This window comes from Scyliorhinus canicula, chromosome 2 (genome assembly GCF_902713615.1).
Source record: "Scyliorhinus canicula chromosome 2, sScyCan1.1, whole genome shotgun sequence".
Lineage (NCBI taxonomy): Eukaryota > Metazoa > Chordata > Chondrichthyes > Carcharhiniformes > Scyliorhinidae > Scyliorhinus > Scyliorhinus canicula.
The window spans coordinates 29,850,518-29,877,440 of record NC_052147.1 but is presented as its reverse complement, the minus strand read 5'-3'; the positions used below and the strand labels follow the sequence as shown (position 1 = coordinate 29,877,440).

The window sequence follows — 26,923 nt, the reverse complement described above, 5'->3', positions numbered from 1 at the left end:
GTGGTGTGATTATTGAATCAACTGTGGATGACAAAATAAATTAAAGATTCCATTAGGTCAAAGGAAGGTGCTGATAAAGATGCCAGGAAAAGTGGGAAGCCCAAGGATTGGGAACACTTTGGACTCCAGCAAAGGAGAACAAAGAAACTGATAAAGAAAAGGAAAATCGGATATAATGCAAGCTAGCCAGAAACATAAAAGCAGACACATTTAGGTATGTGAACAGGAGAAGATTATCAAAGACAAACATGGGTTCATTAAAGGTAGAGACAGCAGAATAACGGAGGATAGCCAGATGGCGGAGGAACAAAACAATTACTTTGGTCTCTCCAAATTTTACAGTCCTGCCCACCAGGATGCCTATTGCTGGCGGGACTGGAAAATCTTGGCCTTTGTGTGTCTTCATGGAGGAAGATACAAAAATTCTCTCAGAAATTCTAGGGAACCAAGTGAAAATGAAGGACTGAAAGAAATGAGTATTAATTGTAAGGTAGTTCTCAAAACGTGAATGGGATTGAAAGTTGATAAATCCCTGGTCCAGATTGGCTGCATCCCAGTGTTGAAGGAGGCGGTTACGGAAGTCCTGGATGTAATGCTGGTTTTCTTTCAATATTCTACAGATTCTGGCAAGGTTCCTGCAGACTGGAAAGTAGCAAATGTAATCGCACTATTTACGAAAGGGGGAATAGAGAAAAAGGGGAACTACAGATTCGTTACTTCAATGTCAGGAGTACGGGAAAATATTAGAATCGATTATAAAGAATGTGATAACTGGACATTTAGAAAATAATGATATGATTAGACAGAGTCAACATGGATTGATAGAAGGAAAATCATGTTTAACAAACCTGTTGGAGTTTTTTGAGGATGCGACTTGTGGCAGAGATAAAGGAGAACCAGTGGATGTGGTGTATTTGCATTTTGAGAAGCTTTCAACAATGTCCCACACAGGAGGTTAGGAAAAAATTAAAGTCCATGGGATTGGGAGTAAGGTACTGGTATCGATTGAGCATTGGATAATGGACAGAAAGCAAGAGAGTAGAAATTAATTGATCATTCAGAAGATGGCAATCTGAGACTAATGGGGTTCCATAAGGATTAGTGCTTGGGCCTCTGCTGTTGGATGTGGGGACCAAATGTAATATTTCCAAGTTTGCTCATTACACAATACTAGATGGGAATGGAAGTTGCGAAGAGAATGCAAGGAGGCGTCAAAAGAATTTGGGCAGGCTAATGTTTGGACAAGAACATGCAGATTGAATATAATGGGAATAAGAGCAATGTTATCGACTTTGGGAGAGAAAACAGAAAGACAAAATGATTCTTAAATGGAGAGAGGTTGATGTCCAAAGGGACCTGGGTGTCCTTGTTTCTGAGTCACTGAAGGTTAGCGTGCAGGTGCAACAAGCAATTAGGAAGGCAAATGGTATATCACATGAGGATTTGAGTTTAGGAGTAAAGAAGTCTTCATTTAATTGTATAGAGGTTGATGAGACTGCAGGCGCGATTCCCTGGAAAGTTTCTAAGCGTGGTAGCGAGCGGGAATTGCTGCGAGCCTCCCGGCGCTCGGCCCAGTGAGACCGACACTGCAATTCAACGTTAATAGGTCCACTTAACGAGGCCTCACGGGCTTCTAGCCACAAATTAGGGGACAAGGTGAGGCGGCACCATCGGGAATGGGGTATTGTACAGCACACTAAATACTTGGTTTGGCTCAACCATTATGATGACTGTCACTTTCTTCTGCAATGCGGGTAGACCCCCGGACTCTTTACCCATCTCTCCAGGTAAACCCCTCCCCTGTGATGCTCACCCACCCTCCGGCTGTGCATATGTCCCTGGAGCTGTGTCCCATCCCCTGGGTGTTTGTGTGTGTGGCACTGCCTCCCGCAGTGTTCAGGCATTAAGATGTGATTGGGATGCTAGGCAATGACTGCCAGATGCTGCATGGCCCTCCCACCCACGGATATCCACTTGGGGTGCATCAAGTGCTCCTTTAACCACGATTGCCAACTCCCTATTAGCAATAACCTTCAGTCGGTGGGGGTTATGGGTGGTCGGTGGGGCAAACGGGCAGGGACAACGGTTACCCCCAGAATGGGTGCACACAATTCAGGGTTGGTATGGTGGTGCCGCGAGCGATTGCCCCCTGGATGCCTCCCGCCAGCATCTCCACCCCCACCTTCCCATGGCGACCCACCCCTGCAGAGAGTCCCCCACCCACAGCTGAGCTCCCCACCGAGCACTGGGGTGGCAAGTCTAGCACCCCCCGGGCTCTTTGCCTGTGAACAAAGATGGCTACTCACCTCCTCGGCTCCCCACAGAAGCCCTTCCGCCAGGTTCACGTTTTTCAAAGGGAGTACTAATCGGCGCCCTGGTGACCACCTGCTGGGGAGGCCGCTGAATGACGGGAGGCCGTTGGATGTGGAGTCGCTCTCATTAATTGTATGGAAATAGGGCTTAAGTGGTGATCATTGGTTTCTCACCAAACCACGGTGAGATCTCGATTCCGCCAATGGGAGCAGGCCAGTTGCATCACAAACTGTTTGGCACACGGCACGGGTCTCATTTTTGGTCTTTCCCGCTATTCACCGGCCTCGTTACGCTTGAGCGAGAGCACAACGACGCCGGAGAATCGTGCCCAGCAGCTGGAGTGTTGTGTTCAGTTTTGATCTCCTAAGGAAGCATATATTTGCCAAAGTGAGAGTGGAACAGGGGTACACCAGGCTAATCCTTGGGAAGGTGGGATTGTCTTATTTGGTGAGATTGAGGAAACAGGACCTGTATTCTCTGGAGTTTTGAAGAATGAGAGGTGATCTAATTGAATCATACTAAATTCTTACAGGGTAGATGCAGAAAGGGGGTGGGATTCTCCGTTGCCCGACGCTGATATCGTAATCGACGATTGGCGGAGAATCCCTTCCGACGCCCAAATCGGGGGCGCCGCCAGTTTGTCGCCGGTTTCGAATCTCCACCCCCTCAAAACTGTTGGCATCGTGTCGCATGCCGCACGTCGCTGGAACGGTGTTGGCGCATCATCAGAAGGCCCTCCCCCAATGCTCCGCACCCGATGGGCCGAGTTTCCGACTGCGCAGTTGAAAAGTGGTCTGAGCGGTTGGGAACCCGGTGTGCCGGCCGTGGACTGTGTCCAGCCGGCTGGGAGCTGTGGCGCTGGCCCGGGGGAGCTTACGCAAGGGCTGGGGGGACTGGTGAGGGGTGGCCAGGTGTTGTCCTGTGGGCCATATTTGGCAGGTCAGGTCCGCGCACTGCCAGCGCCATGTTGTACGCCGCAACCGCTACTGGTCGTCGCCGTGCACATGCACGGCCATGGACCCAGCCATTCACAGGCTGTTTTGGTGCGGGAGCCAGAGGTTTTACTTGGCGTGGTGTTAGACCTTTACCAGTCCTGGAATCGGTGAGGATTCGGTGCCAATTTTGGCATTTTAAAACTGCATAGTTCCCACACCGACGGCATCACTTAGCCGCAGAATTGGAGAATCCAACCCAGGAAGTTTCATCTGGCGGGTGAGCCAACAACCAGGGGACACAGTTCCAGAATTAGGGGCAGGCCATTTAAGGCTTGGATGAGGAGGAATTTCTTCACTCAAGGGTAGTGAAGCTTTGGAATTCTCCATCCCAGGGGGCTGCAGAAAGCTGAGTCATCGAGCATGTTCAAGGCAGAAATCGGCAGATTTCTGGATACGAATGGCATAAAGGGATATGAGGATGGTTAAGAAGTGTGGCATAGAGGTAGATGATCAGCCATTTGAATGGCGGAGCAGGCTCAATGGGCCAAATGATCTACTTCTGCTCCTATTCCTTATGTCCCTATGTAATTCAAGTGTAGATAAGAGATTCAGCTTTAGTCAGAGTGAGAAAAGTGTTAGCAGGCAGTGTTGCAGAGGTGGACGTAATGATGATTGATTGTGGGGTTTGAGATTTAACTTAAGTTTGAACAGGGCGCTGAAGTCATGCATCGTCTGGTTCAGCCTGAGCAAGCAGCAGAAGAGGTTAGAGTCATGGGCATGTTTACAGAATTTTAGCTGGGAGCTGAATAAGATGGAGTCGCAGTAAATTGAAGGTACAGTGATTTCACAATTATATAGTTACTGCGCAAAACACAGAATTTCAATAAAATGGAAAGAATAACAGTTTTCATATTCCTTTAGAGCTTAAAGAAACACAACCCTGAACATTATATAAATATAAATCTCTCTCTCTCAACCGCAACCTGACGGTGTACAAGTCAGACTTTCTGTAGCTAATTATTCCTGGACCAGGTCACTAGTAAGTCGCCAATATATATGGTTTATAAAAGACAATCTACGGTAAAATAATTAATCCAACAAAGCAGCAGTAGTAAAATGAACACACCAGTGGTATTATTGATTTAGAACAATTGATGCTCACCTTGGTTTTACACTTTAAATATGAATATTACACAAGACAACTAATGCAATTATTCAATGCAGCAATGAATCTCCATTAATACAAATATCTAGCAGTGTGAGTTAATGGATTTTCCTCTGTTTCAGGATATTATTACTTAACGACAACCTACGGCGCCTTAGAACATATCAAACACTTTGATAAACACACTGTCACTCGCCAACTTAGTCACGAGGTCCAGGATTCAATCCACCAATGGCAAAGGAGGCGAACTCTGAATATGAACCAAATCTCCAGGTCATCAATGCAGGTCAGTATCACAATGGAAAAGCTGTAATTCTATAGGTAAAAGCTATATATTTGAGATCATGATCTAATAAGTACAGAATACATTAATTATCCTGTAATCGCTGCTGGCAGAGACTTTGGCCGTCTTGCCTTTTTCTGTCTATCCTCAAAATGGATGTTTACCTCAGAGAGTGGAAGGGGCAGTCAGAGGGCAATTCAATTCACCGATGTCTTCACCCATATCCCAGGTGGCCGTCCAGAAACAGCATTGATAGACAGCTGGAAATGGTGATCTGCCCACTGCCTACTTTGCTATCCTCAGACATGAGAAGATAGGGCAGAGTTCCAATAACTCCAGTTGAACAGTATTGATTGACAACTTATTCATCCATATTTTGGAGCATTACGGAAGCAGTCGTACTGAAATTATGGAAATACCATCTGTTGAATTCCACCTTTGCGGTTTTCTTCATTACTTTTGGAAAAGCTGAAAGCTTTAGTTGAAAGTTTTCCAAAGCTTACCTCGCCCTCCTCTGGAACTTCAATAAATGGGAAGGAACATACTGAACTGTCAGCTGAAATAAGGAGACTAGTTGATCTAAGTACTGTAGATTTTCTTTTGGTTTGAGTCAAGTTAATATATGTTTTTAATTGGGGATGCCTCAGGACACAGGTACCAAAGATGGATAGAACATGTTTTACTCACTGCGACCTCAAAGCGCTAAAGACCCAGGTTCGATCCCGTACCCCAGTCACTGTCCGTGTGGGGTTTGCACATTCTCCCCATGTCTGCGTGGATCTCACCCCCACATTCCAAAAGATGTGCAGGGTAGGTTGAATGGCCACGCTAAATTGCCCCTTAATTGGAATTTTGCTTTACGAAGACCATGTTTTACTAATTGATTTATTTAATCTTTCTTCTTCCTCAAATTCTTTCCCCACAATGAAATTTTCTTGTTAACACCCATGTGTTGTCAAAGGTTTTACAAAACAGGAAGGGGATTTTAGTTGAATTTCTGGTGCTAAAATTGAGACACAGTATCAAGGGTCATTTCCATTTTCAGTCGAATGAATGAGTAGCAATGCATGTTTAGGATGGACTAATTTTCTATTTGATGCCACGGTGTGGCATTGGGATTATGGATTTAGATAGAAGACTACATCTGCTGGATAGCTGTATCTGAAATGCTCTGATCCACGAAGATTGTCCGAGCTGGAAAGATTTTTTAAATAGTAACCGCTGCGATCTTCTTTCTGGAGCCTCCTGTTCATAGAGAGGTTTCACTGCAAACCTCCACCAGGTTTCTTTGACCGCCTCTCCACTTACATCCACAGATACATAGAAGAAAGAAGCAGGAGGAGGCCTTTTGGCCCTTCGAGCCTGCTCCGCCATTCATCATGATCATGGCTGATCATCCAACTTAATAGCCTAATCCTGCTTTCCCCCCATAGCCTTTGATCCCATTCTCCCCAAGGGCTATATCCAGCCGCCTCTTGAATATATTCAAAGTTTTATTATCAACTACTTCCTGTGGCAATGAATTCCACAGGCTCATCACTCTTTGTGTGAAGAAATGTCTCCTTATATCTGTTCGAAAAGGTTTACCCTGAATCCTCAGACTGTGACCCCTGGTTGGTAACATCTTCCCTGCATCTACCCTGTCTCGTCCTGTTAGAATTTCATAAGTCTCTATGTGATCCCCCCTCATTCTTCTGAACTCCAGCGAGAACAATCCCAACGTAGTCAATCTCTCCTCATATGACAGTCCAGCCACGAACCTGGGCCAGGAAAGTGGTACAGGAAGTCACACTCACTGTAATGCCATGCTCTATAGGATCAGTTTCCTCGTCTCCCAGGTGGAGAAACCCCGGATATCCCAGGGCAGTGGGCATTGGATGCCGATCTGTCGCACAGCGGTCACCCTCCCCTATTCTTTTTGCATTGAGGAACTGAGGACGCCCCATAAATAGGTCCCCTTCAGCTCCAGGCCTGATATAGTTTTTTAAAAAGCCAAATCTGAACATGTTGGCTCCTTGCGCACATCTGTAAGCAATGAGGCATAGACAGTAATGAAACACTGCTGGAAATGTTGGCAGGATTCCATTTAATCACCAGACAAAACCTGAGTCTGCCAGGTCAAATTGTGAGCCTAGATTAAATACACTCAAAGGGTTGAACTCACCTTTCAACCAGAAAATCAAACCAGTTGATGATATCACGCGGTTTCCTGCAGAATAGGTAATCATGGCCAGGTGGATGGCATACCCTCTGAAACCCTATATAACCAGGCAGTTGGCAGCATGATGTGTAGTGTGTGCTTTTCAGAATGTGAAATGTCCAATAATGTGTGTGAAATAAATCTCCAATTTTTATGCAAACTTAACGCATGTTGGGGATTTTGGCTGAAGGAAGGGCTTGTAAATTAATATAAACCTTGTTCGAAGTCCAAAGTAAGGAGAATAAAAGGACTATTTTTAAATTGGACAGAGCAGATGGTTCTTATCAGATAGCATAGCCCTCAGCATCTCCTGATGAAAATATCTTGTCAAAGTAATCCTGAGCTTTTAATAGATGTTATAACGGAATTGTAAATGTTAGGTATTAAGCCATGGGATTTGGACAATGCAACCTATCATTCTCGGAGTTCTTTCACGTTAACCTCTCAATGACCTAGCCCATATTATCTAAGTAATGGTCCACCCTGTCCAGGCAGCCCCGCCCCCCCGTGACCTTTTTTTAAAAAAATATTTTTATTCCACATTTAAACATTTTTATACAAACGATGAGAGCAGCCTATCCACTCCTCAAAAAAATGCCTTTAGCAAAAAGGCCGGCAAGTACTGGAATAGAAGCAAAAACTGTGGCAAAATATTCACCTTGACTGCCTGTACCCAGCCAGCGTACGACAAAGGGAGACTATCCCACCTCCCCAGATCCTCCTTCATCTTCCCTACCAGGCTTGTCAAATTCAGCTTTCGGAGCCGTACCCAGCTACCTGCACCCCCAAGTACCTGAAGTGAGTTGTCGCCACTCTAATGGCAACCCCTCCACTCCAGCTCCTCCACCTGAAGGAGACACAACAAAACACTCGCTCTTCCAAAGATCCAAAATGTCTCAGATTTTCCTCGCAGTCCCATTACGTCCCTCACCGAAAAGCCCAGGTCTGTGCTGCACAGCAGAAATTCCACAAACTCCTCCAACACCCTTCCCATCTTGATGCAAAGGTTTGGGTCTACCAAACAAGGACAGCACGGTAGCACAAGTGGCTAGCACTGTAGCTTCACAGTACCAGAGCCCCAGGTTCGATTCCCCGCTGGGTCACTGTTCTGTGTGGAGTCTGCACGTTCTTCCCGTGTCTGCGTGGGTTTCCTCCGGGTGCTCCGGTTTCCTCTCACATTCCAAAGACGTGCTGGTTAAGTGGATTGGCCATGCTAAATTGCCCTTCGTGTCCAAAAAAAAGGTTAAGAGGGGCTATTGGCTTATGGGGATAGGGTAGAAGTGAGGGCTTAAGTGGGTCAGTGCAAACTCGATGGTCCGAATGGCCTCCTTCTGCACGGTTTGTTCTCTGTTCTAAACCCATTTCTAGCCTCCACACTGGCCTCTGGGCTGGGCCCTTCTCTCGAACCGCACCCATCCAGCACGGCACATGATCCGATATCACAATCGCCGAGTACTTATCCTTCTTTACCCCAGCCAGCAAAGTGCATTTCTTACAACAAAAAAGCCAATCCTCGCGTACACCTTGTGCACAGAGGAGAAAAACAAATACGCCCCGTCCCTTGGGTGCATCACCTTCATAAACTCCCCTAACACCTCCCCCCCGCACCGCCCCCCGAGGGGGGCCAGCGACGCAGCCTAGACCTATCAATCCTTGGGTCCAGCACCATACCAATCCACCCCCATTTTCAGCTGGTGGATATCCAGGTCCGGTATGGACCTAGCATCCTCCTGACAAACCCAGTGTCTTCCCAGTTCGAGACATACACACAAACGAACACTACCAATCTCCTCCCCCCCCCAGTGCACCCACCAGCGCATCAGTCACTATCAGGTACCGGCCCCCTCTGATCCGCCACCACCTTCTCCGTTGGAAATCTCACCCATTCACCCACCAGTCAAATCAAGCCCCCCTCCCCCCGCCCCCCGCACCCTGCTATCGCAGCAAGAATGGAAGACCTGGCTTACTCAGCCCTTCCTCAGTCTTATCTGGTCCTTTACCCTCAGATGGGCCTTCTGTAACAGCACCGTGTCCGCTTCAGATGCGAGTACACTTACGCTGCCTTCACCGATCCTCCCAACCCTCTTACATTCCACACCACCACTCTGACTGGGTGTCTCTCACCCCCCCCCCCCCCCCAATCGACCCCATCACCCCACCATTCCCACCTCCCAGGGCCGTTGAAATCTGCCCGTACAGGTTTAACAGCCGTGACCCCTCCCCTCACCTTGCTCCCGTTCACTAGCCAAGATTAAGTCGGCTAGTGCGATGACCCCTGCCAGAGCCCCCTCCCCCACATCAAAAACAACACCGCACTAACTACAGCCCTCCTCACCCTTCCAATCCCCATTAAATCCAAAGTAAACCCCAAAACAAAGTCATCCATAACACCCATACAAGAAAAAGAACCCAACTCTGAAAAAATAAAGAAAAACAGCCAAAAATTGTCAAATGGCCAAATTCAGTCTGATCCCAGGCCCGCTACCTTCACAAACGCCTCCGCCACTGTCTCAAAATAATAGTCCCTGCCACTGTACCAGACACTCAGCCTTGCTGCGCAGACCACATCAAGCCGCATGTTGCGCTTATACACCGCCGCCTTAGCCCGTCCGAAGGCCGCCGCTCGTTTCTTTGCCAGCTCTGTCGGCATGTCCTGGTACATACATATACCCTTTCCTTCCTACTCCACCTCATGCCTCTGCTTCACCAATCTCAGCACTCTCTCCTTAACCAGGAAATCATGGAAACAGCCTCCTCGATGGCTCATTCATCCTCGCTTTCGGCTAGAGCGACCGGTGGGCACTCTTAGTGGGAGGGCTCCTTATCTCCCCCATCAGCTCCGCTATAATATCGGCAAATATTCTGGAGGCCTCTGGCCCTCCACTCTTCAGGCATACCCATGATCCTCAGGTTATGTCTATGTGACCTGTTTTCCAGGCCTTCAACCTTGGCTCTCAGCCCTCTGCTAATCTCCAGCACCCTCTGCGGCTCATCATCCACCGAGACAAAATTATCACTATACCATGACAAGGCCTCCATCCCTTTCATTTTCTCCCCCTGTTCCTGCACCATTCATCGAAGTTCTCGCCAACTCCTCTCTCACCGGGGCAAGTGTCTCTCACCCACGGCTTAAGCGAGGCCATCCTCCCCTATGATGCTTTTCGAAGTGTTTCGAGAACAGCCGTTCGAACTCACCAGCCATCACCTCCGTCACCTTCTCCACCGTAATTGGCACAGCCCCACCCGACGGGCTCTCCCCTTCCCGCCATCTTTCCTCCTGCTGCACCTGTCAACACAGGCAGTGGCGGACTTTCGCCCACTGTCTACTTCCAAGATTCTTCTTGCCCGCTTTTGCCATTCTAAGTGCCCTGAGACATTCCACAACTCCTCATAAACAAACCTTCACCGAGAACTGGGCTAAAAAGGTAATAGAAGACAGGTCTGACAGGAGACACCAAACACGTGACCTCCACCTATATGCTGCAACCGGAAGTCTCCCAGGTGACCTTTAAGTGGAAAGATTTCCAGGACAAAATTCTAATGAGTTCTTTCTGATAAGCAATGAAAACTGACTATGACGCACAAGGATTAGTGGCAAGTATAACTTGCTGCCTCCTGCACATTGTTTATTTGAAAGAAGGAATATATAAATGTCATTTACAGCCCATTATAAATCATGACTATTAAGAAACATCCACTGTCTCCATGTGGAATATTTGAATTATTTAAATTGGATTCAATCAAATGGAACTAACTTTCCAATTAGAGAACTATATGACAAATGGCTGTTCCAGCTGCTGCCAGTGATGGGTGGGATGCTGGGGCAAAGTCTCAATACTGCAGAGAGCCTAAAGGAGGTCAGAAAGTACAGGAATCAAGTTTAAAAAAAGAAATACGGAAATCGAAGGAAGGGCATGAAAAAATGTCAGCAAGCAAGATTAAGGAAAACCCAAAGATGTTGATGTTTTACCAGTATACAAAGAGCAAAAGGATATTTAAGAAAAACATGGGATCTATCAGAAGTAAGAAGGGAATGTGTGTGAAGATGCAGAGGATTTTGGAAAAGTTTAAAACAAATTTTTTGTCCCCGTGTTCACAAGGAAAGTGATGATGCGGGTATAGGAATCCAAGAAGGAGCAGTGTGAAATATTGGATAGAATGATCAGAATGAGAGACGAGGTGTTAAAGGTGTTGGGATTCTTGAAAGTGGATAAGTCGCCAGGGCTGAATGCATTGTTTCCTAGGAAGTTAGAACATAGAACAGTACAGCACAGAACAGGCCCTTCGGCCCTCGATGTTGTGCCGAACAATGATCACCCTACTCAAACCCACGCTATACCCGTAACCCAACAACCCCCGCCCCCCCCAAACCTTACTTTTAAGGACACTATGGGCAATTTAGCATGGCCAATCCACCTAACCCGCACATCTTTGGACTGTGGGAGGAAACCGGAGCACCCGGAGGAAACCCACGCACACACGGGGAGGATGTGCAGACTCCGCACAGACAGTGACCCAGCCAGGAACCGAACCTGGGACCCTGGAGCTGTGAAGCATTTATGCTAACCACCATGCTACCGTGCTGCCCAAGTTGAAGGAAGTCAGGGAGGAAATAGCACGTGCCCTGAGGATTAATTTCCAATCTTCACTAGATGGTTGGGGGGGGGGGGGGGGGGGGGGGATGCTGGAGGAATGCAAATGTGGTTCCTTTGTTTAGGAAGGGTATGAAAGAAATGCCAAACAATTATAGGACGGTTAATCTTACTTTGGTGGTGGGTAAATTGTTAGAATCAATCTGGAGAGTTTAGATAAAGTCACTGAAAAAGGCATGGACTAGGCATGGCTTTGTTAAGGGATGGTCATGCCTTCTAAATTTGATTGAATTCTTTGAGGAAGTGATAAGGAGGATCGATGAGAGTAGGGAAGTGGATGTTGTCTACATGGATTTTAGTTCGGCATTTGACAAGGTCCCACGTGGCAGACTGGTCAGAAAAGTAAATGCCCATGGTAGACAGGCAATGTGGTGAATTTGATCCAATGTTGGTTTAGTAACTAGAAACAAAGAATAATGGTTGATGGCTGTCCTTGCGAATGGAAAGCTATTTCAAGTGGTGTTCCGCAGAGCTTGGTGTTGGGATCCCTGCTCTTTGTTTTATATATTAACGATTTGGACTTGAATATGAGGGACACGATTGGGAAATTTGCAGATGACACAAAATGTAGCCGTAAAGTGGGTAGTGTAGAGAATGGCTGTAAGCTCCAAAATGATATAGATGGGATGGTGATGTGGGCAGGAAATTGGCAGATGGAGTTCAGCCCTGATAAATGTGAGGTAATGTGTTTAGGGAGGTCAAACAGTAAAAGGGATACACAATAAACGGGACTAAACTGAGAGGGGTAGATGAAGTGAGACATCTTGGCGTGCAAGTGCACAGGCCCCTAAACGTAGCAGTGCACGTAGATATGGTTTTAAAGGAGGCAAATGGAATGCTCCTCTTCATTGGCAGAGGTACAGACACTGGTGAGGTCACAACTGGAGTATTGTGCGCATTTCTGGTCGCCACATTACAGGAAGAATGTTATTGCTCTGGAGAGAGTGCAGAGGAGATTTACTAGGATGTTTCCGGGGTTGGAGAATTGTAGCTATGAGGAGAGATTGGAGAGGTTGGGGTTGTTTCTCTCGGAACAGAGAAGGCTGAGGGGTAACATGATTGAGGTGTATAAAATTGTGAAGGGTAGAGATAGAGTAGACAGGGGGAACCTGTTTCCCTCGGCAGAGAGTTTAAACCAGGGAACATAGATTCAAGCTAAGTGGCAGAAGGATGAGAGGGGACACGAGGAAAACCTTTTTTACACAGAGGGTGGTGGGAGTCTAGAATTCGCTGTCTGAGTTGGTGGTGAAGGCAAAGACCCTAAACTCTTTTAAAAATACCTGGATCTACACCTTAAGTGCTGTAAAATACAGGACTGTGGGCCGTGTGCAGGAAGCTGGGATTAGAAAGGGCACCTGGGCGTCTTTGGGTCAGCATGGACAAATGGGCCAAATGGCCTCCTGGGCTGTCCCATTTCTATGGTTCGATCACTGTTCCTGATCTTGTTACATCCCTTCAGCCGGGTCTCCCTGTCTGTGCTGCTGCTGCCATTCTGTAGCTCAGCCAATCACAGAGAGCACAGGTGAAGATGGAGCAGCAGTGAGGACAGCTCCCCCATTTTCCTCTGATTCACCACAATATTCAGGTAAAGATCTCAAAGTTTTTCAATGGGCGGGCGAGTGAATAGGTGAGTGAGTGAGCAGATGAGTGAGTGAGCAGATGAGTGAGTGGGGACATGTGTGAATGGGCAGACGAATGGGTGGGCAAGTGAGTGGGTGAGTGAGTGGGCGGGTGTGTGAGTGGGTGTGTGGGTGAGTGGGCAAGTGGTGGGTAAGTGAGTGGGTGGGTGTGTGAGTGGGTGGGCAGGTGGCTGGGTGAGTGAGTGAATGGTTGGGCGTGCGGGCGGGTGTGAGAGTGAGCAGGTAAGTGGGTGGGTGTGGGTGGGTGAGTGAATAGGTGAGTGAGTGGGTTAGTGAGTGAGTGGTTGGGTGAATGCATGAGCGGATCAGTGATTAAGCGGTTGAGTGAGTGGGTGGGGTGAACAGGTGAGGAGTGAGTCAGCAGGTGAGTGAGCGGTGAGCGAGTGAGTGAACAGGTGAGTGAGCGGGTGAGTGAGTGAGTGAGTGAGTGAGCGGGCGGGTGAGTGAGTGAGTGAGCGAGTGAGCGGGTGAGTGAGTGAGTGGGTTTTGAGGTGGTCAGGGGATAGGAGGTTGGGTTTGGGGATGGTCAGGGGATGGGGAGTTGGGTTGGGGATGGTCAGGGCTGGGAGGTTGGGTTTGGGGATAGGAGGTTGGGTTTGGGGATGGTCAGGGGCTGGGAGGTTGGGTTGGGGATGGTCAGGGCTGGGAGGTTGGGTTTGGGGATAGGAGGTTGGGTTTGGGGATGGTCAGGGGCTGGGAGGTTGGGTTTGGGGATGGGAGGTTGGGTTTGGGTATGGTCAGGATCTGGGAGGTTGGGTTTGGGGATGGTCAGGGGATGGGAGGTTGGGTTTGGGGATGGTCAGGATCTGGGAGGTTGGGTTTGGGGATGGTCAGGGGCTGGGAGGTTGGGTTTGGGGATGGTCAGGGATAGGATGTTGGGTTTGGGGATGGTCAGGGGCTGGGAGGTTGGGTTTGGGGATAGGAGGTTGTGTTTGGGGATGGTCAGGATCTGGGAGGTTGGGTTTGGGGATGGTCAGGAACTGGGAGGTTGGGTTTGGGGATGGTCAGGGGATAGGAGGTTGGATTTGGGGATGGTCGGGATGGGAGGTTGGGTTTGGAGATGGGAGGTTGGGTTTGGGGATGGTCAGGGAATGGGAGGTTGGGTTTGGGGGTGGTTAGGGGATGGGAGGTTGGGTTTGGGGATGGTCAGGGGCTGGGAGGTTGGGTTTGGGGATGGTCAGGATCTGGGAGGTTGGGTTTGGGGATGGTCAGGAGCTTGGAGGTTGGGTTTGGGGATGGTCAGGGGATAGGGGTTTGGGGATGGTCGGGATGGGAGGTTGGGTTTGAGGATGGTCAGGAGCTGGGAGGTTGGGTTTGGGGATGGTCAGGATCTGGGAGGTTGGGTTTGGGGATGGTCAGGATCTGGGAGGTTGGGTTTGGGGTGGTCGGGATGGGAGGTTGGGTTTGGGGGTGGTCAGGAGATAGGAGGTTGGGTTTGGGGGTGGTCAGGGGATGGGAGGTTGGGTTTGGGGGTGGTCAGGAGATAGGAGGTTGGGTTTGGGGGTGGTCAGGAGATAGGAGGTTGGGTTTGGGGGTGGTCAGGGGATGGGAGGTTGGGTTTGGGGTGGTCAGGAGATAGGAGGTTGGGTTTGGGGGTGGTCAGGGGATGGGAGGTTGGGTTTGGGGTGGTCGGGATGGGAGGTTGGGTTTGGGGGTGGTCGGGATGGGAGGTTGGGTTTGGGGATGGTCAGGATCTGGGAGGTTGGGTTTGGGGATGGTCAGGATCTGGGAGGTTGGGTTTGGGGGTGGTCAGGATGGGAGGTTGGGTTTGGGGATGGTCAGGGATAGGATGTTGGGTTTGGGGATGGTCAGGGGCTGGGAGGTTGGGTTTGGGGGTGGTCAGGGGATGGGAGGTTGGGTTTGGGGGTGATCGGGATGGGAGGTTGGGTTTGGGGGTGGTCAGGAGATAGGAGGTTGGGTTTGGGGGTGGTCAGGAGATAGGAGGTTGGGTTTGGGGTGGTCAGGAGATAGGAGGTTGGGTTTGGGGGTGGTCAGGGATGGGAGGTTGGGTTTGGGGGTGGTCAGGGGATGGGAGGTTGGGTTTGGGGGTGGTCGGGATGGGAGGTTGGGTTTGGGGGTGGTCAGGGGATGGGAGGTTGGGTTTGGGGGTGATCGGGATGGGAGGTTGGGTTTGGGGGTGGTCAGGGATAGGAGGTTGGGTTTGGGGTGAGTAATTGGGTCAGTGGGTCTGGGGGATGAGCAGGTGTTGGGCAGTCAAGTTGGGGGTGGTTGGGGGGCCACTCTTTATGGGTGTGGGCAGCTTGAGTTATGCTGTTGACATGGCAATTAATCAGTGTAACAATTCTCGAGTAGGTACAAAGTATTACATAGCTAGCCCACTTCTGAGACACTGAGCTCAGTGACATTTGCAGAGAATCCTGGACAGCCTGAGCAGTTACAGTGCACGTGCGCGTAGCAGGACTTCCTCAGGGTCCTAAAGCACAGCAGCTGCAGACGCTTCAACATTCACTGCTGTTGGCATCGGAAGGAATGGGGCATTGTTTTGGAAATATATATATAAATATAGTCATTAGTTATATTCAAATAGTCTTCCTTTTTAAGACAGGCAAATTTTGTTCTCTCAGAGGATCGTGGGTCTTTGAGAATCTCTTCCTGAAAAGATAGTGGGAGCAGAGTCTTTGGATATTTTTAAGGCAGAGGTGGACAGATTCTTGGTAAAGAAGTGGGTGATAGGTTAACAGAGGACTGTAGATTTGAGGTTACCATCAGATCAGCCATGATCTTATTAAACGACGGAACAGGCGTGAGGGGCTGAGTGGCCTTGTTCACATGCTGCCTTCTTGGACAGAATCTCAGAAACGCTCAATTCCACAAAAAGCTTTTAAAGCAGCCAAACATTGTTTGTAACATTGCAGCATGCAAGATAACAAAACATTTGTTCCTCGTGTACGTTTCTTCATATTTCCATTCATAGAAACATACATTCGACTATGTAACACAAATAGCTTCTCCGGTGTAACATGTGGCCCCACACACCACAAGGTCACAACTTCAAATTCTTGCTCTGTGAATGTTTAGCTGATGTCAGCCTGCTCTAACAATTACATAGAACATAGAACAGTACAGCACAGAACAGGCCCTTCGGCCCTCGATGTTGTGCCGAGCAATGATCAAGTCAACGTATCCACCCTATACCCATAACCCAACAACCCCCCCCATTAACCTTATTTTTTAGGACACTAAGGGCAATTTAGCATGGCCAATCCACCTAACCCACACATCTTTGGACTGTGGGAGGAAACCGGAGCACCCGGAGGAAACCCACGCACACACAGGGAGGACGTGCAGACTCCGCACAGACAGTGACCCAGCCGGGAATCGAACCTGGGACCCTGGAGCTGTGAAGCATTTATGCTAACCACCATGCTACCCCGCTGCCCAAATTGGAGTGGTAAAGCTGGCATCAACGGAGGCTGATTTTTAAAACTGACTGAACGCTCCTGATGCTGAAAATGTATCGCGGGCAAATGAGGAGGTCTTGTGCCGCACAGTGTTGTGGCCCTGACTCTGAGCCTGAAGTTCCAGGTTCGAGTCCCGCCCCAGGACTTGACAGCCAAGGAAGGTGTGTCCACAACGTGGCCAAACGGGTTGAGTGTCAACCTGCAAATCTTTCCAAACACGGCAGTGGCTGGCGGTAAGAGTGGGAGAGACTCCTGGTCAACCACGCTTGATGTGGAGCGGCACCCCTCAAGCTATAAGCCTCTGGCGACAGGCTAGTGTTCTGAGAATTATGAGCTATGGAAGCAGACCAAAGTTTGCCTGAGGTGCTGGAAGAGAATTGGAATGATTCCAGTTGTGGTCTACGGTTCCCTCTACTGGCCAAGACTGGGACAGCTTGCTGCACTTGAGCCTTTTACTTGTCTTGTTTTAATCCCTGTTGTCTTTTTCAGGATTTCCTGAGCGTGTCCTTTTTGGAGCTTGGATCCAATGTCAAAACATTTGCTGTAAGTGCAGAAACAACCGCAGAGAAGCTGTCCAGTCAGTGCGCCAACAAGTTTGGCGTCCCGGAGGGCGAGGGCCACTACCTGCACCTTCTGGTGGAGGAGAAGAGCCTGCAGCTGGCAGCTGAGGCAATACCTCATCGCCTGAAGAACATCCTCCAGAAGAGCCAGCCGCAGAAAGACTATTATTTTATATACAAGCAGATAGACCAGGAAGAGCAAACAACAAACCCACCGATAAAGAACCTCCCGTCCCCCTGAATTCCTTTCAACAAAGGATTGGCTGCGATTCTTTTTTTTCTCCCATGAGAATCCAAAGGAAAAAGATGCAAAGAGCTTGAAGGCCGATGGAAATGAAGCCGGAAATCCTGGCACCTGACCGCCGTTCAGTGAGCGCCTGAAAGGGTAACAAAGGTTCAGGGTTCTGATCTCACCCTTCATTACAGCTTCAATATATTTTTCTTGGTAATTTAGGGCATATTAAATACTTCAGTTTTTCAGTATCTTGGACTATTTTTAAACTAGTGCTATTTATACATTTTATAATGAATGTAAATACAGTCTTTGGGGACTGTACGTCTTTTCTCGTCATCACTATTGTAAATGGAAACCCATCAAAGGGAACAATTGAGAGTGTGTCCAGGGTAGATGTGACTATATCATTACATATTAAAGGGATAGTGTGAAAGACACGCTTTGGTCTATGGTTGCATTGAGTGTTTTGGTCGCAGAGGCTGGCAGCCTGTAGTAGTGTGGCTCTCTGTGGTCTTTGACGAGATGCTAGCCCTCTGTCCTTGTTAGTATCACACAGAATGAGTGTGTGACCATCGGGTCCTGAGTGACCATCAGATCCCTGGAGAGAGATCTGTGTGTTTGAGTGGTGACGTCTGTTCTTCGCTGAAGGCTCAGACAGGAAAGTGGTTTTGTGGTCTTGTGGTGGTGGTATGTGACAAAGTATTCATACCTTCGTGGGAAAATGTTTGCACTGCACCCCCCACCACCACCACGACAACAACCTGCATTTGTATGGCGCCTCTGGCACAGGCGAATGTCCCAGCGGGCTTCACAGTCACATCATCGGACAATGATTGACACTGATCCCAAGCAGAGGCTATTAGAAGACAGGTTGGTCAAAGAGGTTGGTTATTAGGTGCATCTTAGAGGAGAAGAGGTGGGGGTGGAATTTCTCAGCGCAGGGAGGTGAGGGGCACAAGGAGACGAGCTGGAGAAACATGGAGCTACTAAGAACAGTTTTGTAACTGGTTAGAGACCAGGAGAGCTGACACCACGTAGGGATTTGAAAGTGGGGATAAAAAACTAAAACGCGTTGGTAGACCGGGTAATGAGTGATCAGGTTACGCTGTGGGAGCATAGTTTTGGGTGAGTTTAGGTTTACACAAGATGGAAGGAGGGAGGCTGGTCTGGAGAGAAGTGGATTGGGCGAGTCTAGAGGTAACTACATTTTTTTAAAGTGGAATCCCTGCAAGTGCAGACAGAGGCCATTCGGCCCGTCGAATCTGAACCAACCCTCCAAAGAAGCACCCTATCTAGGCCCACGCCCCTATCTTATCCCTGTAACCCAGTAACCCCACCTAACAGAAAGCATGGATTAAGTTTGCTTTGGTAGATATACTGGGATAGGGGCAAAGATGGCCGATGTTATAGTCGTGGATATAGGCGCTCTTCTCATAGTATTACAGAATACTTATGAACAAGCGAAGTCCAAACCTGCCCTTGTAATCCTCAGCACAAGGTGGCAGTGCACACTTACCAAAATTATTAATTTCCCTTGATAGCTTTGGATTGTAAATATCAGGTCCTTTTATCTGAAAGTAAAATATTCCTGATTTTTTAAAATATTAAAACCATAGAATTGCTACAGTGCAGAAGGAGGCCATTCGGCCCATCGAGCCTACAGTGACCCTCTGATAGAGCATCCTACCTAGGCCCACTCCCCCACCTAACCTGAACACTAAGGGACAGGTTTTAGCATGGCCAAACCACCTTAAGCAATATTCTCTTGTGTCTAACTATAATAAAGAAGCAACTGCTCCCATTTGTAGGCTTGGTCATCAAATTTGAAACTCCCAGAGGTCCAGCCTAGTTTGAACTTTCTGAACATCAAAAAAATCTTTAAGGTTATAGGATGTTGCGGGCATCGCTGGCTGAACCACCATTTATTGCCCACCCTAATTACCCTTGAGATGATGGTGGTAAGTTGTCTTCTTGAATGGTGGCAGTCCGTGTTGTGTAGTACACCATCGAGAGGAAATTCCAGTATATTGACCCAGCGACAGTGAAGGAACGCCGATATATTTCCAAGTCAGCATGGTGAGTGGCTTGGAGAGGAACCTCCCGGTGGCGGGGTTCCCAGGGATCTGCTGTCCTTGACCTTTTAGATGGTAGCGGTTGTGGGTTTGGAAGGTGCTGCTTAGGAGACTTGGTGAGTTTCTGTGATGCACCTTGTACACACGGCTGCCACTGTTTGTCAGCGATGGAGTGAGTGAATGTTCAATGTGATGAATGGGCTGCCAGTCAATTGAGCTGCTTTGTCCTGTAATGTGTTGAGCTTCTTGAGTGTTGTTGGAGCTGCACTCATACTGATACATGTGGAGTATCACACCACACTCCTGACTTGTGCCTTGTAGATGGCGGACGAGATTTGGGATGTCAGATGTGGATACCGCTGTCTGTTTAAACAAACAGATTCTTGATTGAATCAGATACACTTTAAGCTTCAAAGTAAGTGACCAGTGCATTATACCAGCTGAGCAGCGGTTCCAGAAACATCATAAATCACATAAACGCCAAGCTGCATCGTAAAGAGGCTTAACAACAGAAACAAGCTCGCATTCCTGCCATTCATCAGAAAATCCCTTCAAGATGGTGGTGGATTGATTAGGGAAGGGTAAGTTCACTGACCCCATTTGAGATCGGCCCTGCCCTATTGCGACCAATTTCAGCCAGTTACAGTCAGTCCCAATGATTAATAATATAATTATGGAAATGGAAAGACTGTGAGCTACAACATCTATCTTAAAACTCAAATTTCACAAGCCGACAAAATGCATAGAATCATAGAATTTCCAGTGCAGAAGGAGGTCATTCGGCCCATCAAATCTGCACCGGCCCTTGGAAAGAGCACCCTACCCAAGCCCACACCTCCACCCTATCCCTGTAACCCAGTAACCCCACCTAACCCTTTTGGACACTAAGGGCAATTTAGAATCGTCAATCCACCTAACCTGAACATCTTTGTGTTGTGGGAGGAAACCGGAGCAGCCGGAGGAAACCCACGCAGACACGGGGAGGATGTGCAGACTCCGCACAGACAGTGACCCAAGCAGGGAATCAAACCTGGGACCCTGGAGCTGTGAAGCAACTGTGCTAACCACTGTGCTACCATGCCGCCCTTAAATGCTGTGGATATGTGGTGTTAACTGCACAAGATGGTGAGGTGGGTGTACACTGCACGTGATGGGGAAGACGGGTGTACCCTACACATGGTGGGGGAGTGGGGAGTACACTGCACATGGTGGGGGAGTGGGGAGTACACTGTACATGGTGGGGGGAGTGGGGTGTACCCTGCACATGGTGGGGGAGTGGGGAGTACACTGCACATGATGGGGGAGTGGGGAGTACACTGTACATGGTGGGGGGAGTGGGGTGTACCCAGCACATGGTGGGGAGTGGGGTGTACACTGCACATGGTGGGGGAGTGGGGTGTACCCTGCACATGGTGGGGGAGTGGGGTGTACCCTGCACATGGTGGGGGAGTGGGGAGTACCCTGCACATGATGGGGGAGTGGGGAGTACACTGCACATGGTGGGGGAGTGGGGCGTACACTGCACGTGATGGGGGAATGGGGTGTACACTGCACATGGTGGGGGGAGTGGGGAGTACACTGCACATGGTGGGTGAGTGGGGAGTACACTGCACATGGTGGGGGGGAGTGGGGTGTACACTGCACATGGTGGGGGAGTGGGGTGTACCCTGCACATGGTGGGGGAGTGGGGAGTACCCTGCACATGGTGGGGGAGTGGGGAGTACCCTGCACATGATGGGGGAGTGGGGAGTACACTGTACATGGTGGGGGGAGTGGGGCGTACCCTGCACATGATGGGGGAGTGGGGAGTACACTGCACATGGTGGGGGAGTGGGGTGTACACTGTACATGGTGGGGGAGTGGGGAGTACCCTGCACATGATGGGGGGAGTGGGGAGTACACTGTACATGGTGGGGGAGTGGGGAGTACACTGCACATGGTGGGGGAGTGGGGAGTACACTGTACATGGTGGGGGAGTGGGGAGTACACTGCACATGGTGGGGGAGTGGGGAGTACCCTGCACATGGTGGGGGAGTGGGGAGTACACTGCACATGGTGGGGAGTGGGGAGTACACTGTACATGGTGGGGGGAGTGGGGTGTACCCTGCACATGGTGGGGGGAGTGGGGTGTACACTGCACATGGTGGGGGAGTGGGGTGTACCCTGCACATGGTGGGGGGAGTGGGGTGTACCCTGCACATGGTGGGGGAGTGGGGAGTACCCTGCACATGGTGGGGGGAGTGGGGAGTACACTGCACATGGTGGGGGAGTGGGGCGTACACTGCACGTGATGGGGGAATGGGGTGTACACTGCACATGGTGGGGGGAGTGGGGAGTACACTGCACATGGTGGGTGAGTGGGGAGTACACTGCACATGGTGGGGGGAGTGGGGTGTACCCTGCACATGGTAGGGGAGTGGGGAGTAGCCTGCACATGATGGGGGAGTGTGGAGTACACTGCACATGGTGGGGGAGTGGGGAGTACACTGCACATGGTGGGGGAGTGGGGTGTACCCTGCACATGATGGGGGGAGTGGGGAGTACACTGTACATGGTGGGGGGAGTGGGGCGTACCCTGCACATGATGGGGGAGTGGGGAGTACACTGCACATGGTGGGGGAGTGGGGAGTACACTGCACATGGTGGGGGAGTGGGGAGTACACTGTACATGGTGGGGGAGTGGGGCGTACCCTGCACATGATGGGGGAGTGGGGAGTACACTGCACATGGTGGGGGAGTGGGGAGTACCCTGCACATGGTGGGGGAGTGGGGAGTACCCTGCACATGGTGGGGAGTGGGGAGTACACTGCACATGGTGGGGGGAGTGAGGTGTACACTGCACATGGTGGGGAGTACACTGCACATGGTGGGGGAGTGAGGTGTACACTGCACATGGTGGGGAAGTGGGGTGTACCCTGCACATGGTGGGGGAGTGGGGGGTACCCTGCACATGGTGGGGGAGTGGGGAGTACACTGCACATGGTGGGGGAGTGGGGAGTACACTGCACATGGTGGGGAGTGGGGAGTACACTGCACATGGTGGGGAGTGGGGAGTACCCTGCACATGGTGGGGGAGTGGGGTGTACACTGCACATGGTGGGGAGTGGGGCGTATACTGCACATGGTGGGGGAGTGGGGAGTACACTGCACATGGTGGGGGGAGTGAGGTGTACACTGCACATGGTGGGGGGAGTGAGGTGTACACTGCACATGATGGGGGAGTGGGGAGTACACTGCACATGGTGGGGGAGTGGGGTGTACCCTGCACATGGTGGGGGAGTGGGGAGTACACTGCACATGGTGGGGGAGTGGGGAGTACACTGCACATGGTGGGGGAGTGGGGAGTACACTGCACATGGTGGGGGAGTGGGGCGTACACTGCACGTGATGGGGGAGTGGGGAGTACACTGCACATGGTGGGGGGAGTGGGGTGTACCCTGCACATGGTGGGGGGAGTGGGGAGTACACTGCACATGGTGGGGGAGTGGGGTGTACACTGCACATGGTGGGGGAGTGAGGTGTACACTGCACGTGATGGGGGAGTGGGGAGTACACTGCACATGGTGGGGGAGTGGGGTGTACACTGCACATGGTGGGGGAGTGGGTGTACCCTGCACATGGTGGGGGAGTGGGGAGTACCCTGCACATGATGGGGGGAGTGGGGCGTACACTGCACATGGTGGGGGAGTGGGGAGTACCCTGCACATGGTGGGGGAGTGGGGAGTACACTGCACATGGTGGGGAGTGGGGCGTACACTGCACATGGTGGGGGAGTGGGGAGTACCCTGCACATGGTGGGGGAGTGGGGAGTACACTGCACATGATGGGGGGAGTGGGGAGTACGCTGCACATGGTGGGGGAGTGGGGGGTACCCTGCACATGGTGGGGGAGTGGGGAGTACACTGTACATGGTGGGGGAGTGGGGTGTACCCTGCACATGGTGGGGGAGTGGGGAGTACACTGCACATGGTGGGGGAGTGGGGCGTACACTGCACATGGTGGGGGAGTGGGGAGTACACTGCACATGGTGGGGGAGTGGGGCGTACACTGCACATGGTGGGGGAGTGGGGAGTACACTGCACATGGTGGGGGAGTGGGGAGTACACTGCACATGTTTGGGGGAGTGGGGAGTACACTGCACATGGTGGGGGGAGTGGGGAGTACACTGTACATGGTGGGGGGAGTGGGGAGTACACTGCACATGGTGGGGGGAGTGGGGAGTACACTGCACATGGTGGGGGGAGTGGGCAGTACACTGCACATGATGGGGGGAGTGGGGAGTACACTGCACATGGTGGGGGGAGTGGGGAGTACACTGCACATGTTTGGGGGAGTGGGGAGTACACTGCACATGGTAGGGAGTGGGGAGTACACTGCACATGGTGGGGAGTGGGGAGTACCCTGCACATGTTTGGGGGAGTGGAGAGTGCATTGCATATGATGCCGGAATCGAACCCGGCTTGGGTCACTGTCTGTGCGGAATCTGCGTGTTTTCCCCGTATTTGTGTGGGTTTTCTCCGGGTGCTCCGGTTCCCTCTCACAAGTCCCAAAAGACATGCTGTTAGGTGAACTGGACATTCTGAATTCTCCCTCTGGGTACCCGAACAGGCGCCGGAGTGCACTGAGGTCATATTGCATTCGCTGCTCCCAGTGCCGTCTACTCTATACTGGGGAGACTAAACGCAATCTGGGTGACCGCTTTGCAGAACACCTCAGGTCCGTCCACAAGCAGGACCCCGACCTTCCCTGTTGCTGCCATTTTAACTCACTGTTCAGCTCTCACGTCCACATGTCCGTCCTTGGCCTGCTGCAATGGTCCAGTGAAGCCCAGCACAAACTGGAGGAACAGCACCTCATCTTCCGATTGGGCACGTTACAGCCTTCCGCATTTAACATTGAGTTCAACAACTTCGGACTGTGAACGCTCTCCTCCACCTTTATTCCTATCAATTTATTTTCCTTGCTGCCATCGATCTGTTCTTCCCTCATCATTGCCCCCCTTCCCTCACCTCACTTGACCCATCTGTTCCCTGTTCCTAATTGCCCTTTGACACACTGCTTACCTTTGTTCTGCCATTCTACCACATTCTAATCTCTTTATGTGCCACTATCAGCTCCCTTCTTAACCTTAATCACCCCCATTTACATTCTTGTAATTTTTCTGTACTCTACACCTTTGTCAATCTCTACATATCGGTCGTCTCCCTTCCAGCACCATCACTCCACGCTCCTCCCCCCCCCCCCCCCCCCCCCCCCACACACACACACACACGCACACACACACACACAACAGTATAAATCTAACCCTAGTTCTCTGTAGTTTTGTCAGAAGTCTTACAACACCTGGTTTAAAGTCCAACAGGTTTGTTTCGAATCACTAGCTTTCGGAGGACTGCTCCTTCCTCAGGTGAATGAAGAGGGGGGGGTTCCAGAAACGTATATATCGACAAAGTCAAAGATGCAAGTCAATACTTTGAATGCGAGTCTTTGCAGGTAATCTTATTCCCTGTAGCTTTGACAGAGAGTCATCCAGACTCGAAACGTTAGCTCCCTTCTCTTTCCACAGATGCTGTCGAACCTGCTGGGATTGTCCAGTATTCTCTGCTTTTGGTCTCTACATTCCTTTTTGGCTTTGCTTCTGTTCAGATGATAGGTAAACTCTAACCGGTAATCTTCTTAAAGGTTACCAAATCATCATAGAATTTACAGTGCAGAAGGAGACCATTCGGCCCATCAAGTCTGCACCGGCTCTTGGAAAGAGCACCCTACCCAAGTTCAACACCTCCACCCTATCCCAATAACCCAGTAACCCCACCCCACACTAAGGGCAATTTTGGACACTAAGGGCAATTTATCATGGCCAATCCACCTAACCTGCACATCTTTGGACTGTGGGAGGAAACTGGAGCACCCGGAGGAAACCCACGCACACACGGGGAGGATGTGCAGACTCCGCACAGACAGTGACCCAAGCCGGAATCGAACCTGGGACCCTGGAGCTGTGAAGCCATTGTGCTATCCACAATGCTACCGTGCATCAAAGTTATGCAGCAACGAGCAGAGGTGGGAACTGCCAGATCGGCCGATCAGCAAAGACTGTCACCTCCTGACCCAAACTGATTAGATCAGAATCTGAATGATTATGAAAAGATATTTCTTCCAGCGCTGCATCACGCTCATTTTCTACAGGGTTAGAGTCAATTGATTATTTTAATGAAACATCCTTAACCTCTATTGGTACTTGCCAGCAAAGGTGTCTTTTGAGATTTAATTCTAAAGTTTACTAATCCACAGTGACAGGTCAGTTAGTATTTTAAATGCTGTGTTTTCTTCAAAGTTTTTTTTAATAGCCACAATAAAGGCTGACATTTATTGTAAACATATTTCATGTGAAAGGCTTCTGAATGTCGACTGACATTTCACTAAGATGTTTGCGTGTCTGCGTGGGTTTCCTCCGGGTACACCTGGGTTTCCACCCACAATTCCCAAAAGTCGTGATGTTAGTTAATTTGGACATTCTGATTTCTCCCTCAGTGTACCCGAACAGGCTCCGGAAAGTGGTCACTCGGGGCTTTTCACAGTAACTTCATTGCAATGTTAATGTAACCCTACTTGTGACAATAAAGATTTTTTTATTATTAACTAGATTGTTGTATTAAACAATTGGGGTACCTGGGGAAATGGAAAATGTTAACCAAAACATCTACAGGCAGATAATGTCCTGGAGTGAAAAGGAGAAGTTGCTAGTTCGCTTTGTCAACATCACTGATCTCAATTCTTAAACCCTGCATCAAGCTATCATTTCCAGGTTGATGTACCAGAGCTGAGCAACATGACACCAGTGGTTTTATTTCTGATTACCTGATGTATTACTTTGCTCCATTCACTGGTCAATTTCCATTGCTCACTGAGATATCCACTGCATCTTCTTTTATTTTGGCGTCAAGCGGTGAATCTACAAGCTCAGTGATGGCCCCTCGAGTGCAAATGACTCCTGCGTTTACGTTATATATTTATAGAAAAGTGTTGTGAGTGACAATTACGTGTTTGCTCAAGTGCTACTAATAAACCTATGCTTCCGTCAGTATTTAGTGTAGTAATGTGTAAACACAAGCTGGTCAGGATTTTGCATCTGAACGTTGTCAGCTGCTGAGCTATGTGGGGCCATGAATCAGTTGCCCAGTTTGCACCCCATCCAATTTACTTTTTAAGGCCTCTAAATTTATCCTCATCTGAAACCTCTTAGCTGCAGGACCTGTAGGGTGCGATCGAACCAAACTGGAACAGAGGCCTGTAACGGGTGCACTTAGCCGAGTGTTTCCCAGCACTCACAGCGCCGAGAAACACCAAACTATCTATCGGGACTCTGTTTCAGTTTGGGTCCTCAGCGGGGGACGCCCTGCCAAGGCTGCACTTAGTCCCATTTCCTGCACTGAAGGAGCTCCA

The 26,923-nt window shown here is 49.9% G+C and overlaps 1 protein-coding gene across 1 annotated transcript in view; it reads left to right on the top strand.

Moving 5' to 3' along the window:
• rin3 (Ras and Rab interactor 3) overlaps nt 1–17,842 on the top strand; it is a 148,960-nt gene extending 131,118 nt beyond the window's left edge. Inside the window, exons 9-10 of the mRNA XM_038775235.1 lie at nt 4,536–4,699; nt 17,100–17,842. Of these exons, the coding sequence (XP_038631163.1) occupies nt 4,536–4,699; nt 17,100–17,411 (476 nt within the window). The 3' untranslated portion in view covers nt 17,412–17,842. The remainder of the gene's footprint in view (nt 1–4,535; nt 4,700–17,099) is intronic.
• Nucleotides 17,843–26,923: the final 9,081 nt, after the last annotated feature.